Source organism: Bolinopsis microptera, chromosome 10, assembly GCF_026151205.1.
Source record: "Bolinopsis microptera isolate Bmic1 chromosome 10, MBARI_Bmic_1.0, whole genome shotgun sequence".
Classification (NCBI taxonomy): Eukaryota; Metazoa; Ctenophora; class Tentaculata; order Lobata; family Bolinopsidae; genus Bolinopsis; species Bolinopsis microptera.
Window position 1 is genome coordinate 11,329,323 of NC_087081.1, and position 20,608 is coordinate 11,349,930.

The 20,608-nt window shown below is 37.5% G+C and overlaps 1 protein-coding gene and 1 long non-coding RNA gene across 2 annotated transcripts; both read left to right on the top strand.

Annotated features, from left to right (window-relative positions):
• The first annotated feature begins 16 nt into the window (after positions 1 to 16).
• Positions 17 to 20,434, top strand: LOC134822353 (sarcosine dehydrogenase, mitochondrial-like). The gene is made up of 23 exons (XM_063833375.1): positions 17 to 133; positions 244 to 373; positions 4,442 to 4,561; positions 4,833 to 4,918; positions 5,445 to 5,553; positions 5,859 to 5,954; positions 6,269 to 6,348; positions 6,554 to 6,662; positions 7,071 to 7,183; positions 7,488 to 7,620; positions 7,817 to 7,903; positions 8,300 to 8,434; positions 8,680 to 8,780; positions 9,025 to 9,102; positions 9,347 to 9,417; positions 9,672 to 9,816; positions 10,502 to 10,632; positions 10,948 to 11,057; positions 11,238 to 11,377; positions 11,593 to 11,755; positions 11,934 to 12,108; positions 16,592 to 16,757; positions 19,940 to 20,434. Exons 1-23 carry the CDS (start codon positions 20 to 22, stop codon positions 20,030 to 20,032), a joined length of 2,685 nt encoding a protein of 894 aa, XP_063689445.1. The 5' UTR covers positions 17 to 19; the 3' UTR covers positions 20,033 to 20,434.
• Positions 1,667 to 2,751, top strand: LOC134822347 (uncharacterized). Its single transcript, XR_010161170.1, has 4 exons — positions 1,667 to 1,763; positions 1,959 to 2,024; positions 2,216 to 2,335; positions 2,458 to 2,751. It is a non-coding gene; the product is annotated as an uncharacterized LOC134822347 (long non-coding RNA).
• Positions 20,435 to 20,608: the final 174 nt, after the last annotated feature.

Here is a 20,608-nt window from a genome sequence, read left to right on the forward strand (position 1 = left end):
AAACAATTCATTATTTAGGATGTTAAGGACATTGCACAAGGGTTTGAGCCAGCAGCCCATCAGACAGGCTAGATATCTATCTGAAGTTGCTGCGGATGTCCCTCACAGCAAAGACAAAACTGAACTTAGTCACGTATGAAATTATATTATTTCATTATTTAAGTATAAATATTATTCTCATGAAAATGGCACATGCAAGCTTTTGTTCTGATATGGAATAACTTAGAACATGTTATTTTCCAGGCAAGCGATTTACCAACGCATGCTGAAGTGGTTGTAATTGGTGGGGGATCCATTGGAAATTCTACTCTGTACCATTTGGGAAAAAAGGGAGTTAAAGGACTGCTGCTTGAAAAAGACCAACTTACTGCAGGTGAGATATTGCTGTGACTTTCACCATGTCATCTTGCAAATTATTAATCTTTAATTTTCTGAAATACAAGTAACATGATTGTTTAAAATTGGCTATGTAATGATTGTGGTGCCTTATACCTAAATGCCATGTTAATTTTCATGACGGTCATCATCAATTTACAAATTTCCTCAGTGTTATTTTTCTGTTCGAATAACACATACAACAGAACTAAGAAATGATATTTTCCAAGAACCACGAAAATTATGAAAACCAAGGCATAATTTTCAATTGTTTAGCATCATAAAACATCTAAAATTCCAAATTGTTGCATAACATTGATGAGTGGCAGTATGGTTGGATTTTGGAAGTTGATAAATAGCCGGGCCGTCCCATGTCAGGGGAAAGAAAACCTCCGAGAAATTAGGTTTAGATCTTGTGTTTTGTGGTAAACTCTGAGTATTTATTTTAAGCCGCTGTATGATGTTTGATTTGTCTAACAATGATAATTCCAGTTGGTATCATATACTATTTAATTTCTTAAAATAGAAAAACCTTCTTTTTTTTTCAAATTGATTCCTTGAATCATGCGTCGCTTTTTACCTTTGAATCAAGCTAAGTCTAAGTATGACCGAGCTGAAACCGCAATAATGTTCCATGAAGCCACATGCTTATTTTTATCATATTATAAGTCATATTGAATTATACATTATGCATGATGAATGTGTTTGTGTAATAACGAGCTGACTCTGCACAATGCACATGTACAACACGAGCCAAGAAGTGAAACATTCAGCTCTCATTTTCAAGAATACAGATTCTATTATATTTCGTCTGCCCCAAGATTTATCATTGCTAAATGAAGGTGTTTTGGTCTTTTAAACGTACATATGATATTAAATTCTATATTATAATAATTTTATTGGATTGTGATGTTAACTTTTAAGTTAACATCACAATCCAATGTCAAAATTTGACCTGAAAAATGTTGTTCCCAGCAATTGTTTTTATTTTCTGTGAATAAATCAATGGCTTGAACCACAGCCCAAAAATTACTTGGTTTCAAGTTTGACTGTTAAATTTCTGATTAAATTGCACAACCTGGAGCTACTTTTTAATAATCTTTGGACGATGCCGTCACAGCTACTCTCTCCAAACAGTGTGAATTAATAAAACCACACGAGAGACACGTTCGTCGTTAAAATTCATCTTTTGAGGTTGAAATTCTGGAACTATTAATAATTGCCCTACCGAAGGTATGGAACAGGGTATCAAACACCACAATCACATGAAAAAAGGCACTAAAACACGATGTACTCTGTTAAGACCTGCTCCAGGGATTCAATGAGCCAATGACTTTGTTCAGTACGAGTTTTTTGGTGTTGCCATCATTTTAAATCACAGTGAAATAGTGAGGCTGCTTCAATATTAACTTATTTTTCATGATGATAGTTTGAATTCACTTTTCTACTTTTCTAGTGATAAAATGGAAGATGATTTCAATCTTTGTTTAATTTTCTTCATCTTTTTCCCTGAGAATTTATAACATTCAGTACGATGAATCAAATTTTAGAAATTCATGTTATTACTACTGTACAACCTGTAGATATTTAATCCAACAATATGAAGATCTTCGCTGTGGCTGTCTTGGTGCTCTTTGCCGTTGTCTCAGGTAACGTTCATATAATTTGTAACCTTATAAAATTAAAAATAGATATCATTCAGTAAATCAAGGATAGAAAGACATATTAGAAAGAGAATAACACATCCTATCCAGGCTTCAATACTGATTGAATTCTTGTTAACCTTTTAAATAACACAAATCTATTAGCTAAATAAATTCAAATTCAAAGCCTTTTTCAGGAGAAGATTGTGTAGATAAAGTGAAAACCGAATTCTGTGAGAAATACATTGCGCAGAAGGGAGAATGTGACCCGTATGCAAGCAAGAATTGTCGTCTTACATGCGGTATTTGTAAACAAGGTCAGTCAAACATTTCTTTATCGTCCAGCTGATTATAAGTTTACATTAGATAGAGAAATATGACCATTTAATCAATAATATTTCAGAAGTATCGTCCATATTTATCAGAATCCTATTTTCAGATGTCTGCGAGGACGTTCAGGCTGAAGTAATCTGCAAAACTTTCATTGCCCAGATCGGCGGAAGTTGCGTTGGAAATAACTATGTGCTTGCAAATTGTGCTAAGAGCTGTGGAGCTTGTTAATCGAGGAGTACAAAAAGCTGTGGATGGTCACTCAATTTAAAATAATATAGAATTTGGATAGTAGCCGATTATTATTTTCTTTTCTTGAGGAATTATTTTTGATTTTATATAGGTGTTAGCTTTGTCACGTGTACGATTTTCATTTTTTGTTCTTGCCTGATTCACTGATTCAGCCGGTTGTATTCTTTCTCTTCAAATCAAAATAGATATTATAGCATATACGATAAAATAAACTTGATAACTGTAACATGGCAACAGAAACTAAAACAATAATATTCACTTTAACTCTGAAAATAAAGCACAACATATCCTGCTCATGCAACTTAACTTTATCTAAAATTATCACGAGAGCCGGGTTTCTAAATTTCTGATACAAGTTAAACACTATTCTTGGAAGTTACATCAAGTGTGCGTGTTACTGTCGAAGCGGAAACTTATGGAAAATTTATTCGGGAGATACATAACTCGATTACACGCATCCAGAACACAAAGATCTAATCTTGACAAATAACATAATTTGTATATTTTAAATATCCAAAAGCTGTTCAAGCCTTGACATGAATCTGTCGATAAAGTCTCGTACACATGGATACAAGGATACAAAAATTATAATTTATTGAATTCACAATAGTGATAATCCTGAAATTATTTACACATATTGAGCAAGTTATGGCCGCAAAAAGTTATGGTCCCTTCAAAATCAAAATCAACAATAAATTGTAACTTGAAATAGTAGAAACCCTAATAGTAATTTTAGCCTTGTCTCTACTCTGTACGGTCCTGACTATCTTATTGTTCCTAATGCTATGAAACTTGTTCTGACAGGATATAGGATAGTGCAAATTCTCTATATATATGTTGCATGAATTACAATTCTGTCCACGATATGTAAAGCGAGCAGACAAAGACACAGGCTAGCACGTCTTATCGTAAGTTACAAAAAGATAAGAGAGCTCGATAATTGCAACGTAAACTACACAAACGTGTAGCCACTATTTTATCACGTGACTCCATGAGGCCTTCACGTGATTTTTAAGGTACAACGTGACACCATGACTCCATGAGGCCTTCACGTGATTTTTACAGGTACCACGTGACACCATGACTCTATGAGGCCTTCACGTGACTTTTACAGGTACCACGTGACACCATGACTCTATGAGGCCTTCACGTGACTTTTACAGGTACCACGTGACACCATGACTCTATGAGGCCTTCACGTGATTTTTTCCTTTTCACCCTTTTGAAAAAAGGCAATAGTGAAAGGTTACGAATGGAGGTTTTTGCAGAAAAACGTGGATTTTGGAGATAGCAGTAGGTGGGTCAAATATATGTCGTGTTCCTTGCTTGCTTGCTTCCGTTCGTTACCAAGCAACGAAAAAGTCGCGCGCGCGCGAGGATTGTTTGCGGAGATGTGATGTATAGATAGCCTGTGATCTATGAATGCGCGGCGCGACTGTGTTTTATTGTATACGATGCATGTAATGTATAATATTACTATTACATATTAGGTAATACGCCCAATTTGTACGTGGCACGCGTAGTGTATTGATGTGTACACGAGTATAGTTTACCTTTGCTGATAATTTCTTGAATTACAGATACAAGTTAAGTTCTACGGCAATTGAACTGAATTTGTCCCTATTTGATGCATAATTTATCTATATTATTATCATGAAGATTGAAGTGAGCTGATTGGAGCTTATACTTAAATTTATAGTAAATGTGAAATGGAAATCTAGCGTCCGCCAAAACGAAACAACGGGCGCAATTCTTGTTACAGGTACCACGTGACACCATGACTCCACGTGATTTTTACAGGTACCACGTGACACCATGACTCCATCACGTGATATTTACAGGTACCACGTGGCACAGTGCTGGACTGATTTGGAGTCTCCGTCCAAATGATACTGACTCAAATGTTATCGGTCATACCCTCGATCTGGTGAGGTCTGGAGGTGAAATTGAACAGTTGACTGGTTAGTGATTTATAATCATATCAATTTCTTCTTATTTTGATCACACCTCTCTTTCTTTCTTGTCGTAACGAAATTCATTAATTTTGTTCATAGTACCCGTCTCCAATCTCGTATAGAAAACTGATCCAAGTTTGTCACGAATCTCTGTCGCGAAAAAAAGGCGGAAATATCATTATATGTGTCCAATTGGACAGTGTCAGTATTCACCAATTTAACGACAATGTAGCAACATTTCCACAACATTATTTTAACACAATAATCTGGTCTACAGGAATGGATTGCGGGTTTAACAACAACGGTGGAATATTTGTTGCAAATAACAAGGAGCGGTTTGATGAGTATAGACGACTGAAGACGGTAAGTGGGGAGGGGGTGCACGTCTGTACACTTTGTTATACTGTATAAGGATGGGTAGTGTTTCCTGGGCCACCCTGTATAATATAATCAAGAAGTTAACGTACCTTTAGGACACGGCAAATACATTTGTTTAAAATAAATCATCGCATTTTGTGACGCGTAAAACGGGGTAAAACTCGCGATCCCGCGGCTATATTGAGAAAGTGAAAGTCCAGTTGAGCGTGTACTGTGTAGGGGGATTAGGACTCTTCTAAATCAACATTATACATATACCTTCTGTTACATCCTCAATAAATCTAATAGATTTGTAGTGTTGTAACTTGTAATTAGTTTAAATCCACTCGACACAGAGGGTCAGGAGACTGTTAGGTTCAAATTTCAATATCATACAATATTATGGTGCAAGTGATACTAATTGAGTAATTTCATATCTTGCTCATAGACATAATCGAATTTAGGCAATTTACGTTTAAATTTATCTTCCTCAAGTCTCGAAATCAACTGATTCAATACCACTGTTCTACAGTTTGGAAAATATCTGGACGTTGACACGTACGTGCTAAGTCCATCAGAGACGAAGGACTTGTACCCGCTCATGAACGTGGACGATGTTTACGCTACACTTTATAGTCCAGGTATGTACGTGTTTTTATGTGCTCGTATGAGTTACTGAACTGTGTGTATCTTTTCCAATAAAGAGCTCTACGGTAGTCTCTGCTAAGATTAGATAAATTTGGACCGAATACGAATGTGTGTGTACAGGTACTGTGTAGTACTTTAACTGAATTACAATTTAATATCGCAATTCAATTATTATTCAATTCAATTTTGTAGCTCTAGTACGAAGTGAAAAATGTCATGTCACACATGAAACTTATTGTTGAATAGATTCGTTCTGTCACTTTCTAACAATTGATTTATTGATTATAATAATGTTCAGCGGACGGTTGTTTGGACCCCTCCACGTACGTGAGCGCGCTGTCACGTGCAGGAACCATGCTGGGCGGCCAGATTGTCACTGAAACTACTGTCACTGGTGAGTGGGAGTCATAACATCATGGGTAGACAAATCTTAACCTTGTGCAAGAGCAATTCTAACTGCACAGTGCACATCCACATTTCTTTGAACAAACTGATATGAATCCTATCTGCACACAATTGTATGTTTTCTGCACACTAAATTTTTCTAAAGGCATGCATAACAGAGAACAGTACACAGCAGGATAGGTTATAGCTGTTGATTTAAAAACTCTAATAATCGTAATTACTTTGTTCGCTAATTGTGATTCATTCTTAAGTTATTAATTATTTGTTTAAATATAACTAAAACTAAATTGATTCGAATGTCAGGTATCGAAACTGAAACAACTAGAGGTAGAAAAAGGGTGACTGGAGTACAGACAAACAAAGGGCTGATCAAAACGGAAAAGGTGATATTATCAGAATACAGCGATTATCGCCGCTTTGTTAAAATGTCGTTTCAAACGGCAAATGTCATCTTAATCTTAAAGATTGCATCTTTAATTATTTCCATCTCTAATTTTGTTAAATTTTTACCTCGCATAATTTTACAGAAACCTTTAAAGCTTTAATGATTAATAAACTGCAGATTTAATAGTCTTATTATCTCTACAGGTTATAAATTGTACGGGTGCTTGGGGTCCTTATATATCTGAAATGGCAGGAGTTGATTGTCCTCTAGTTCCGTTCAGACACGCGTACGTGGTCACTGAAGACATCGAAGGTATGCACTTGCCGTTGCACTTGCACTTGCACTTGCACTTGCACTTGCACTTGCACTTGCACTTGCACTTGCACTTGCACTTGCACTTGCACTTGCACTTGCACTTGCACTTGCACTTGCACTTGCACTTGCACTTGCACTTGCACTTGCACTTGCACTTGCACTTGCACTTGCACTTGCACTTGCACTTGCACTTGCACTTTTATATTTAATTACATTACACGAATATTTTTATCTTTCGTATTTCGTGCCGCTAATTAAATACTGTCTTTATTTTTTCTCAAATATTTAAAAAATATGTTATTTAAGACTAAGTTGAGTAGGTTAATTAGTGAATTCCCCCAGGGATTGTTTCTTACATATTTGAATAAAACACCTTGCATTTAACTGATAAGTGAAAACCCCAAGGGATTGAGAACATGCCGAATGTTCGAGATCACGACCTGTCAGCTTACTTACGTCTGCAAGGGAACGGGCTAAGTGTCGGAGGTTACGAGCCCCATCCTGATCTTCTACCTGACGTTAGTAAATAAGTTCTAGATCAGTTCTAAATCTGTATCAGTTCTAGATCAGTTATAGATCAGTTCTAGATCAGTTATAGATCAGTTCTAGATCAGTTCTAGATCAGTTATAGATAAGTTCTATATCAGTTCTGGATCAGTTCTGGCTCAGTTCTGGATCAGTTCTGGATCAGTTCTGGATCAGTTCTGGATCAGTTCTGGATCAGTTCACGCCTTCATTTTTGTGCTGTTCAGCAAGGAATTGGGCAACATATAATACAAAAATAAAACCATGAAAGTAGCCTTATCTATTCTTCCTTTAAAGGGTGTAGCGAAAGACTTTGCGTTTGGTTTGTACGAGTTAGATTGGGACACATTCGGCTTCAACATAGAAGCATGTATAAAGCGTGTGCCGATTATCGAGTACACGGGGCTGAAGAGCACAGTATGTGGTCCTGGTATGTTATTTTAGGATTCCTAAGGGGTTTCCTGACTCATTCTTGGGCAGGAACTGCGCAGAATTGTTTGGATTCTCATATTTCAAATGTAGATCATCTCTACAGATATGAATTTGCCTTGGCTGAAATGTAAAATTTGTTCCGATCTAAATTTATTTTGGAAAGAGACGTCTTTATAGAGTGCTATCTTTCACAGAATCGTTTACGCCGGACCATAAGCCCTTACTTGGAGAATCGTTAGATTGTCGTGGATTCTATCAGGGCTGTGGGTTTAACTCATCAGGTATTTAGAAATAATGATAACATTTTATAGGGAGCAATACATATTTTCACAACTACAATTAAATACATTTTATATCTAGTATTATGGTAATGGGATGGAAGCTTTTTATCCAGGTGTAACTAGTCTAATCACTGGCTCCATAATATGAAGAATGTGTTTCAATTCTAGATGAAATGCTCGAATAATGTGTACAGTGTACACGTATTTACATTTATGTACATGTTTATAGCATGTATTTAATAATATATAGGACGCAGCTCTATTTCCTGCATACACCTCCATTTTCACATTCTAGAGTAAACCATTACAAAAACATTATTCACCGCATACATTCAAATACAATAACAACGAAATAGATTTTCTTCAATCTACTTGCTGATCTAACAAACTGTACAGGTATAATGTTGGCGGGAGGCTGTGGTCGTGAGTTAGCGAACATGGCTGTGGAGGGTACCACTTCCATTGACATGTTCGGGTACGATGTAAACAGGTATCATCCGGACTGTACCAAGAACAAGGCTTGGGTGTTGGGTGAGTTGCAATTAATTCTATCTGGGAGAAAATCCGGGTAAACCAGATTCGTTCGTTCCTAGTAACCTTTATAATTCGATTCAATTCAATGATTTAAACTCTATTCTTGGGTGGTTATCGCTGCTTTAATTATTAAGGCACATTAATCACATTACCAGATTATTATTATAAGATTACGAGATGTAGTAATTAAATTAAACTCAAGTTGTTCATTATTATAACTGTTATAAGTTGTATTAATTCAGCGAGATCACATGAAGCGTATGTTAAAAACTACGCGATGGTATTTATCCACGACGAGAACCTGGCGATGCGCGATATGAGAACGGACGTGTTACACGAAACTGTAAGTCTTGGTAGCATGTAGTAATACAGTAGAAAATGTAAAAAATGTAGAAAATGTAGAAATGTAGAAAATGTAGAAAATATAGAACATGTAGTTTCGATTTAACTCATGCAGTTGGCGTCGTCTACGAATCTGAAAATCTTTAACTGGTGTATCAAAATAAAAAGTAAAACCAATCAAGACTACTCATTGATCATTCCATATTCTGACGTTACGATCAGTCGATAATTTCCACAATTTTTAGTTGCTATCGAGGGGATGTGTTTATCAACAACGACAAGGTCATGAGAGGCCTGGTTACTTCGCTATTCACAAGGATTCGGTTAGTTTGCTAATTTAACAATAAAAACTTTAAATAAATAAAGCTAATCATATTATTTTTGCGATTTAAAAAAAACATTCGATCTTGATATTGGTAATCTAATTTGAACGATTCTTATGTTTGATCTGACACAAATATGTACCGATAAACTGCTGTAGTGCTGTATATAAAATTTGACTTTATTTATTTATATTTATTATCTAATTTTGTCTAAACTCGTATTGAACTCTATTCTAACTCTCAGGTTAACGAGAAGCTTGATTATGATTGGTACGGTTCGTACGGTAACGAAGTTCATCCTGAATACCCTTACAGGTTACACGGTTATCTAATTATTTTCTTATCTAACACCGTCAAATCACTCATGTATAATTAAATAGATTAACAATCGTCAAAAAGTTGAGTCTTTAGAGGACAACATGTAAATTGTTTAAAAAAAACCAGGTACTCAACTATAGTTAGAAGTTTCTAGATAGACCTGGTCCACCAAACGCTTGCGATTACTTTATCGTATTATTCGTACTACATTTTATTCATTTTATTATTATTAATTCGAGTACCACTAACAGAGATCGGTTGGGCGAAGAGTACACCTTTGGTTATCCCCAGCATTTTGATGTTATCGGAGCTGAGTCACATGCTTGTCGTGAGCGAGCAGCTCTCTTCAACATGAGCTATTTTGGGAAATTCTTTTTGACCGGTCCAGACGCTCAGGTGCGATTATTGCAGCGAATAGAATGCAAATTATGCGAATTATGTAAATATGACTTACTTTACTCTGTAAGGTGGGTCATAATGTTGTTAAGATAATTTTGGGAATATTAATCAAGTTAATATTAAGGTTCCTACTTAACTGTTCGTTAACTTCATTAACATAAGCAGCTTTTATCACACTTTTACAAATAAACTGAAAGACCGGCCCTAAAATTACAATTTAAAATAATGGAGTTATGGATTGCGCCGTAACAATTGTTATCTCAAGTTTAAACAAATTTTTGTTGATTTTTGTTGAGAAAACTTGCCTCATGGGTCCAAGATTCGACTACACAGTTTAAACATATTAATTATTATATAGTATACCATCATTTAGAAAATGACTGTCTAGTTATAATATAACTTTCGGATGGTTAATACATTTTTCCTGTGGTAATGTAATCATAATACGACAAATTCTTGATCAATAATCTCAAAAATCGTTTCTCACGAATGAATGAGATTACTCAGATAAAACCAAGCCTAATTAACCATTTAACTTTATCACATCAAGGCTGTGGTTAACCTACTTACATCCAAGCTGTGGCACCAAATTTTCTCCAGAATGTCTTCGCAAATTATCTGCTGAACTTTATCTGCCGTCTTTCTGGATGTGGGCTTTGTTAACTATTTACTTACCTTCCAGGCTGTTGTTGATTACCTCTGCTGCTCTAACATAAACAAAGGACCCGGAGGGACGGTGTACACCAACATGCTCAACAAGAACGGGGGTTCTGAAAGTGACCTCACAGTCTCACACATAGAACCGTGTCCAGAGTACGTATTAGAGATTTATCTGGGGCCGGGCCGCCGGGGGGGGGGGGGGGGGATCTTTATTGCTTTTCTGAAATTGTGTTCTGGTCTTTTACTATTTACATGATATTCAGTCTCGTCTTGAGGCTGAAATCTAATATCTTTACAAAAAGAACACTTTCCACTTGACACGGTGACACGTCTATGTTGTCACATTACATGCCCTTAATCAACAAAACTCCATTGTTCCGATAGTAACTCCCTTGTAATAATCGCACACTGCTCCCATTTTAACTATCCTGTGTCCACTTCTTCGTCACTAAATTCCCATTTTCCCAGGACAGGGCATGACAGGTTCTACGTAGCCTGTGGAGGGGGATCCTCCTACAGGGACATGGGCCACATTCTCAACGTTATTGACGATAAGAAGTTTGATTGTTCTGTTGCCGGTACGTATAACACGCTTTAAAGTTAAAAAGTTGAAAATTTCGAAGTTCAAATTTAGTGCCCGGATCTCATTATTCTCATGTGGCTCGTTAAAATCACGCGTGATGGTGTAATGCGATGGCGTGACGTCATGATTGTGTAGGTTTCGTGCGCTTCCACTTTCACTTACCCCTTTATTTCAGATCACAGCTCAGATTATGGTATGCTCAGTCTACAGGGACCCAAAAGTAGAGCAATCCTGGAGAGTATCTGTGACAATGATTTGTCAAACGAGGCGTTCCCCTTCTCATCACATCAGCTCACCACTATTGGTGGCCACGAGGTAAGGATCATTGGTTATTATTTAGTTATACGTATTATAATAGTTATTATTTCAGTTTCTTAACTTGTTTTACGAGAATTCCTCCTATTTTTCGGCACAAAACCACGTGATTTCGGCACCACGTGACATGACATCACCCTAACACCACGTGACATCACCCCAACACCAGTACCACGTGACATCACCACAACACCACGTGACGTCACCACCCCCAGGTTCGCCTGATGAGGTTGACGTTTGTGGGAGAGCTAGGCTGGGAGTTGCACATTCCTTCAGACGCCCTAGTGGACGTGTACAACACAGTGATGGCTGCTGGAGAACCTCACGGTATTGTGGACTCTGGTTACCGTGCTATTGATTCACTCAGCTCTGAGAAAGGTTACACTATTTTTACTGCTATTCAATGATGCGTCGTAAAACATTGTGAAGATATGTTTTGCTAATGATAATATGATATCGATCTTATAATGAGATAAGACATATCTTAAATGTTTCTGGCAGAAAGCCATGGTATTTGTACGGCAAGTCCTAAATCCTAAGGAATTCCTTTTATCAGGGTACAAACATTGGCACGAGGATGTACGACCTGACACGACCCCATTGGAGGCAGGCATGGCCTGGTTGGTTAACTCCAAACTCAAGACTGGTGTTGATTTCTTGGGACGAGATGCTCTGTTGGCTCAGAAGAAATCCGGGATTAAGAAACGTCTTGTGTGCCTTAAGGTCGAGAGGTAAAACTACTACCTCTTAAATTATTACTTTGTAATTACTAACTAAGTAATTCCGCATAATTCTTCATCTTCACCGAATGATCTTGTTTCTTCGAACCAAAAAATTTAATTCAAACCGCACCCTCAGCCATGTTGACGAGGCGTCAGTCTACTTTAAATAAGTGCACTGGAGCTTATTCTCTTATTGGATATTTTATGCAAAGCTTTTAAAACCGAGCATAATCTTCTTAATCCTTAATCGATGTGATGATTGAGTCATTTACGCAATGATCTTTTACTGATGTGACCACCAGCAAGCTGAAATGATACAAAGTTAGTGGCTCGTCCCTCGGGATACAGTATAAGTTGGTATTTGATTCAGAATTTCCTATTCCTCATCAAACATTTAACATAACTTATCTCATAAAAGGTTTCATGCTTTGTGATAGGTAGTTACTAATTACTAGCTCAAGCTACGAATATTCATAACTTTGGTTGTGATTGATGTTTTTGATGCGGTAAAAAGTATAGGTAAGGGAGTACTTGGAACTTTGTTGTCATTGTCAAATAAAAATCCATACTTTTTACCGTGCGGAGCTAGATGTTGAAGAGAAATTAAGATATATAACTGATTTTAAATTTCTTTTAATATAGCTGTATTTCCACAAGCGGGTTTCTAGTAATACTATAATATTATATTCGAGTAGATATCAGGAAGAAGATCTGCTAAATTACCGTTAAAAACATAAGGATTCATTTTTGGGCTTTTACATAACATTTCTTCAGCACTTCAGTTATAGTATTACCATAAACGGTCGAAGTTGACTTATTTAAAGTGTGAAATAATGATCATTATTCGCATTCACCCTAATAAATACGAAGAATAACCATTAAATCTTAAAAGTCATATTTACAAAACATAACATTAATATTTTAATAATGACTTAAGATGGTAATGGTAAAATGAAACTTTAATTTACCTGGACAGCAGAATTCAGGTTGACAAGCCTGAGACTCAGAGCTGAGTCCCTGACAATTTGTGTCCGGACAGGTTCTGCTCCTAGTCCGAGTTTCTCCTCCATTAAAAGAAGAACACTCAGACCACTCCCCAAAGTTGCTCCATCCACCACTAAGGTCGCTCCATTGACCACCTTCTTCTTCTTCGTAGGGGGCTGTGGTCAATATCACTAATGGTAAGATCGTGACCACTGTAAGACCATTCTCTTCGGCCGTGTCTATGATAGGGATTTTATGTTATTTTAAACCAAATATTTTAATACTATACTTAATTGCCGTCATAATATGATAGCAATATTTTTAGCTCTGAAACCTCCTGCGTCCTTTGAATGTGCATTCCTTTGTCAAAGGCACTTTTTAAATTATGTATAACTGTGAAGTGACACAGAGAAACTAAACACCAGAGAGAAAACACCAGAGAGAAACTAAACACCAGTGGAAAATATTCTGATAAAGTTACCTGATGGTCTGTAAAAATCAGATTCGGAATCGGAGTCACTGAACTCGAGCTGTCCAACTTGTCTTGTCCAGTCACTCTCAGTAGTATCACATGTTGTGGGTGATATTGAGACATCCGCTACTTTCTCAGAATTGCAGTGTATGGTCATCCTTGGTCCAGCTAGTTTTGTGATAGTCCATATCGTGTTTTGGTCATCCGGAAGATTTTTGGAGAAATTGAGGAAATATGCACAGGCGCCAATCTGGTGCGATGATAAAGAACTGCCAAGGAGGATGGTAAGTTCTCCTACCGTATCTCCACCTATGCTGAAGAAATTCACCGACAGCAAATCTCCATGTCCCACTGTTTTAATCTCTAGTGGAGTACTTTCAAGGTCATGAGCTATCTTAACTTCACGCTCCACTTCTATCCAACCTGAAAAATATTGCATGCCTAAATCTGTCCCTGCTCCATGTTTAAAAGAATACTTTTCATAACAACACATAACAACACATAACAACACATAACAACACATAACAACAACACATAACAACACGTCATAATTAAACAAGGTAGATATAATCTCTAGAAACGGAATTTTACCTTCAAGATTAGCTGGGTTATGTGTAGCTGTCACTCTCACGATGAGATTTAAAAGGAAGATCATCATGTCTCTCTTCAAACAGATGGAATATATTTTGATGAATATTTCTGTGCCACCGTTTTTCCCTGGTCAATAACACACCTCAACTGAGAGAAAGGCTCGAATAGTTATCCAAGGTGTTCGAGAGCATACAAAACCAAAATCGAGCTGTTGAATTGTAATGATCCTGGCCTGGTCCACAACAAGAGCACCCTACCCTCTAGGTGCTAGGCTAGAGTCACGTGTGCTGCAAAGACCACGTGATCAGCCGTCACGTGATCAACTTGAGGTAACAACTCAACAAATAAAAATGCAGATTATGGAGTCTGTCCTTTAGCGAGTGTAATGTGCCTTGTTCTCTGGTGGATAATCGTCGATTTAAATCGTGCTCAAGCACCTCTTTATAATCGCATAATAGCTTGTGAGGGATGCTGCATGTTCAAGATGCTAATGCTATTGTATTTTTACAATGCGACTAAGAGTTAGGCTTGAGAGCAATATAGAGAGTTTGATAAAGTTAAGAGCGTGAAATTACACAATGGTTCGCCAGGATACTAAGTGTATGACCCCCCCCCCCCCCCCCGCCGCCAGGATACTAAGTGTATGACCCCCCTGCCAGGATACTAAGTGTATGACCCCCCGCCAGGATACTAAGTGTATGACCCCCCCCCGCCAGGATACTAAGTGTACGTATGACCCCCGCCAGGATACTAAGTGTATGACCCCCCGCCAGGATACTAAGTGTATGACCCCCCCCCCCCCCGCCAGGATACTAAGTGTATGACCCCCCCACCGCCAGGATACTAAGTGTATGACCCCCCCCCGCCAGGATACTAAGTGTATGACCCCCCCGCCAGGATACTAAGTGTATGACCCCCCCCCGCCAGGATACTAAGTGTATGACCCCCCCCCCCGCCGCCAGGATACTAAGTGTATGACCCCCCCGCCAGGATACTAAGTGTATGACCCCCCCCCCCCCCCCCGCCAGGATACTAAGTGTATGACCCCCCCCCCCCCGCCAGGATACTAAGTGTATGACCCCCCCCCCCGCCAGGATGACTCGTACATTATATAAACCAGGACCTCACATATTATTGTATACTAGCAGGAACCCGTCTAACCCTAAAGTGGTGTCAAGACTCAAGAGACTAAATTCTAAAATAATTATTACCTTTTTTGAGTCCAAATTTTGGGCACTAAAATTCTTATTCCTTGGCCTATTTTGTTTTTTCCCCGCCAGGATGACTCACATATTATTGTACAATGTACATCATCATGATTATGGTATTAAGCCTTTGACTTTTGAGGGTTAAGAATCACACTATTTATTATTTTGAAACTATCAATTCAATATACTGCAAATTTTAGTAAGCTTTGAAACAGCAGTTTTTAGAAGAAAATTCGAAACTACTGGTGAAATTATGGTTAAGTAATTGTTACTGCTTCAAATATAATCAAATCATCAACTGAAATGGTTATTAGTAATAAATTGCTTAGTGTGAATTTGTTATGATTATTGTTTCTATCCTACATGTGACATTATAATATTATAGTATGTCCTATGTAAATACATATATAACGAACCAAACATATAATTTTTGTTGCTTTTCATTGGGATATTTATTTATTGTGGGCAAATATTTTTACGTTTATTGAATGATAACATTTTCGTACCGTGACAACCGTGACGTTTTTTGAATGTTGTATTTTTACGGTCACGTTTTGGCATCGAGTTAATAATAATCGAGTTAATAATAATCCGGGAACCGGGGAACATATAAATATAGACCACTATTATAACTGTGAGTGCTGGAGCATCATTTTACCCTTTAAAAATACATTCTATCCGTCTTGGCAAAAAATACAGACTCATGATTATAAATAACTAATAACTTCTAATGCTGTATCATTAAATCAGCGACCGCATGGCAAAACGGTTCCTCGTAATTGAATCTACTTAAAAACTAAATCATAAAAATATTATATTCTAGAAGAATTCTATTCTATATCAAGGTATCAACATAAAACAAAGATTAATAGCGAACATTGTGTGTCGCTTTCACGAAGGGGTCGTTCACACATTACGTGAACAACCCTAAACCCTAAAACACTATAATATAGTTATATAATTCATAACTGAAATATCTTTAATTATTCTAGTATGTACGAAGGAAAAGCACCAATTTGCAACCCATTAACCCCCACCCCCCCCCCCCCCCCTTTTTCTCAGAAACCTCATCATACAAATTACAGAGGGCCTCTTTACACAGTCACACAGATGTCCCTGACAATTATCAGCGGCCGTGACCAGGGTTTTGGTTAATTTATAGTCGAGGTTTCAGTTGGATTTTAAAAAAATCAGATTCATGTCTCACTTCATCTATATAATAACCCTCACATTTCAGCCCAGTACCACTGGTGACACTAGAAGCGATATCACGTGATGGTGACGTGGTGGGGTGGGTGTCTCGTACTGCGTACGGGTACAGTGTGGGGTGTAACGTAGCGTGGGGCTACATTGAGCATCCTGAGAAGATAAAACTGGATTGGGTCAAGTCTGGCAAATATCAGGTTGGTTTTGGTCGATATTAACCTTGCCGTGGTGGTTTCTGTGCGAGGCAGTCATAGTGAAGTGACGTTTTAAGTTTTTTTGTGCCTTTAGCTCTTTAGGAAATTTAGCATTTCGTACAGCTCGTCTTAGGATAATATGACTGTACTGGCGTGAAACTAAGTTAAAATAAATCAACCGATGATGATGATGAAAATCTAAAATATATGGCTACAATGAGCATCTTAATAACAATATTAATTCAATCCTATAATGTGCCATGTAATAATATTAAATCCGTTGTATGTATCTACTTAACAAACTTCTTATCGGTCATGTAATCCTGAAAATGTGTTGCTGTTAATACTTTAATAGATAAGCAGCGTTATCACTCAGAAATCAACCCAGTTATTATTAAGAAACTGTTTACACCATTAAAATATTCAAAACCCCTAAAAGAAATCAAGTCATCCTAAAATGGTGATCAGTACAGATCAAGACAGCTAGAGTTAAAATTTGTTTCTCCAAGCACCTCTATCATCGGCTAATATCTTAAGCTTATTAAGATCATTCAAAGAGTTAAGTTTTAAACCTCTACGGGTCAAATCATTCACAATAATCTTGAACAAATTCTTACGATGCGCACCGACGCGCCCTTTACAGTTTGTTGTGACAGCAAACTTTAACGCTAATGCAGCGGGGGAGTCATCAGCACTACGCAAGATATGACCTAGGAGCTTCCACCTTGCTTTAGGGACACGATCTGATAGCTTTACTGAGTTACATCTTAGGTATAAGTTTGCATTGGATATTGTTCCATGAGGCCAATAAATGTTCAGTAATGATCTAAGGTGTTTTCTATGGCAAATGTCTAGTTTTAATAACAAATTTGAAAAAGAGGGGACCAAAATTTCAATTGTCTAAATAATTATAATCTGATGAGTCAGTTGTGACTGGTGACACGTATCCTATTGGTGGTCGTCGATTACACGCTATATGATGCGGTAAAAATTTTCTGGGTTTCTTTTCCTTTTTCTTGGTTACTCCTGCACTGCTACTTTTGATTGCTGAACTTGTTGAGACAGTGTTCTTATCTTCTACTGATTTAACTTGACTGCAAACTAAACTGTTCCTGATAAAATGACGTTCGTTTGGCGTTTTATTTCTCGAGCTTTCTCTCTGAATTCTGCTACCAGTTTTCAAAGTTCTACTCTCCGGTCCAGGGTTCGATCAGGTGTCAGATAAACATTTTTGAAAATCGTGCTATTGAGCTCCTTCAATTTTATCAAAAGATCTGCCAATGTGGTTGAACTGTTCAATACGACCTTGACAGGCCTGGAAATGTCACTACTATGCTTTTTCCCAATCCTCTCTGCCTCAAAAAAGCCTCAATCGATGAGAACCAGTGTACTCCAGGGTACACGTACGACACGTACCCTAGTTCGACAGGCACCAAGAAAACAACAGTTTCAAGAAAACAACAATTTTATTTAGCATCAGTTATAGCAAACATGACAGTATTTATATAAAACTAGCAGAACCTTTTGCACATGTCTTACGGGACTAGGAGTAGTTAGAGGGTGGCCAGAAGGAGTATAACTGTTACAAATATACGTCAATAAGAATCCATGGTGATACGGGAGAGTGCAGACCGCGACCGTGAGGTTTACGCACCCAGTACCCACCCTTTCCTCCTGAATTCTTGATTGTATAGATATTTATGCAAACGTGGTCATTTATACTAGTTTGACACGTACCGTTGTTCGACAGGGGTGATTTCTGGCGAACTTAAGTTGTCCAACAGCTATAGCTCTATAGAGTATGTGGTTCAAGGACCAGACAGCAACATGCACACTCGCACAGTTTTAAATATACTGTTTTATGCAGTATATTTATGCACGTTTACTGCACTTGCGTTCCACAGAACGAATGATTTTCCTCGTATCAAGGCTTATTATACAAAAACCGGTTTTGTGCAAAAATATATGCCAGTTTGCTCACTACACAGGTCCTATACACACATACAAGGTAAATTCGATGAATTTCATTGGTCTTAGAATAGATAAAGGGAGTCATTAGGTTTCCTCGATATCCTAATGAATTCTAGTAATTTACCACATATTGTAGTACAGGGTGGCCCATATGTAACTACCCGCACGCAACCCTTTAATAACTCACGTAATTCGATTAAGAATTGCTTACAATTTTCAGAGAATATAGGATATGGGTCGAACTTAGATTTGCTGAAAATTTCATAAAATTTCATCGATTACAGAGGGTGTGGCACGCCACACGCCACAGTGAGCGTTATTAGGCGGTACCGAGCGGCGAGCATGTTGGGGGATGACGATCTGATCACTTTAAGTGAATACTTATTATGACATTCCTTAAAATCAAAGAAATTTGCGTTATAGTGCTTCGGTTGCTGTCCTATGAGCAGGTTCCAACCAATCAGGCCATTGATTGAGTGAAGAAATCACAGATTAAGTGCCGGGATCATGTATCCGCCAGATCTTATAATGGTCATTAATCGGCTTAGTTGTAAACAACCAACTTCAGATTTTAGGAAAGCAATTCAATTATCAAACCAAATGTGTCTGGAAATTTAGGAGTTTCTAACTCAAAACGTTCTCATTTTATGGTGACAACTGACAATAGAGAAAAAGAGGGAGTGGCGTGCAACACCCTCTGTAATTGATGAAATTTTACGACATTTTCAGGAAATCTAAGTTTGACCAATATCTATATTCTCTGTAATTTTTAAGCAATTCTATTACGAATTACGTGAGTTATTAAAGGGTTGCGTGTGGGTAGTTAATTCTGGGCCACCCTGTACTTAGTTCTTGCCGCATGTCAATCAGGTTTTACCACTTCAAAACTGGTTTCGCTTCGACTTACTTTTTGTAAAAGGCGCAAGATTATTTAACCCTAATTCATGTCAAGGAGACCTGGCTTTGTCGCGCGCAATGTTTTTATTTCGCGCGCGCAACCATGTGTTGTCTCTAGCTCAGCTGGATGCATGGATCTGTGTCGTGGCAAATTTTAGCCTGATCTGGGTTAGCACTAGCTGCTAGTGACTAGCATGAAGCATCCACGAGTAATTTGAATTTAGAATTTAGAGGTAATTTGAATTCTTCGGACATTGTCGAGGGCAAGGATAGACTCGATATTAGATAATAATAAAGTTACCATTTAACTTTAATAGGTGGAGTGTATGGGGGAAGTATACGATGCAGAGGTCTCCTTGGCGGCACCTTTCGATCCCAAGAACCTGAGAGTTAAAGGCATTTACGAATAAAACGCCACTGCTTGAACACTAAAACAATCAATACTTTTTTGACTATGAGATTTGTGGAACTCGAGAGTATTATGGCTCGGTATCGTAGAGGTATTATGTAGCTTGTTAGGACTTAATAAATTTAACTTTATCTGTGTTATTAGGAAATCGAACTAGAATTTTATGATAACTTCATACTTATCGAAACAATTTGTGAATGTAATTAATGTAGATTTCAGTAACAGTTAAAAAAGTATATTTCAGATATATTTGCTAAAGTAGCTAAACGTTTAACTTATTTGCTAATTTCTGTACCTCGATTATATTTATGGATTTATTAATCAATACTTTTATACTGGGATGAATAGAAGCGAAATTTTTATGAGAATATAAATAAACTGTTTTTTATTATTTTTATTATTTTTATACCATATTAAATTAATTTACATGATGAGTCTTTTTTCGTCAATAGTGTATGCAATCTTCTCCACTTTCTGATGGTGGACTTGGCATAAATCCAATTGTTCGATATTCGGGAACAATCTCTTCAATCAGCGACGAAGGAGGTCTCGGCAAATCACCGTCCGGCAACATGGC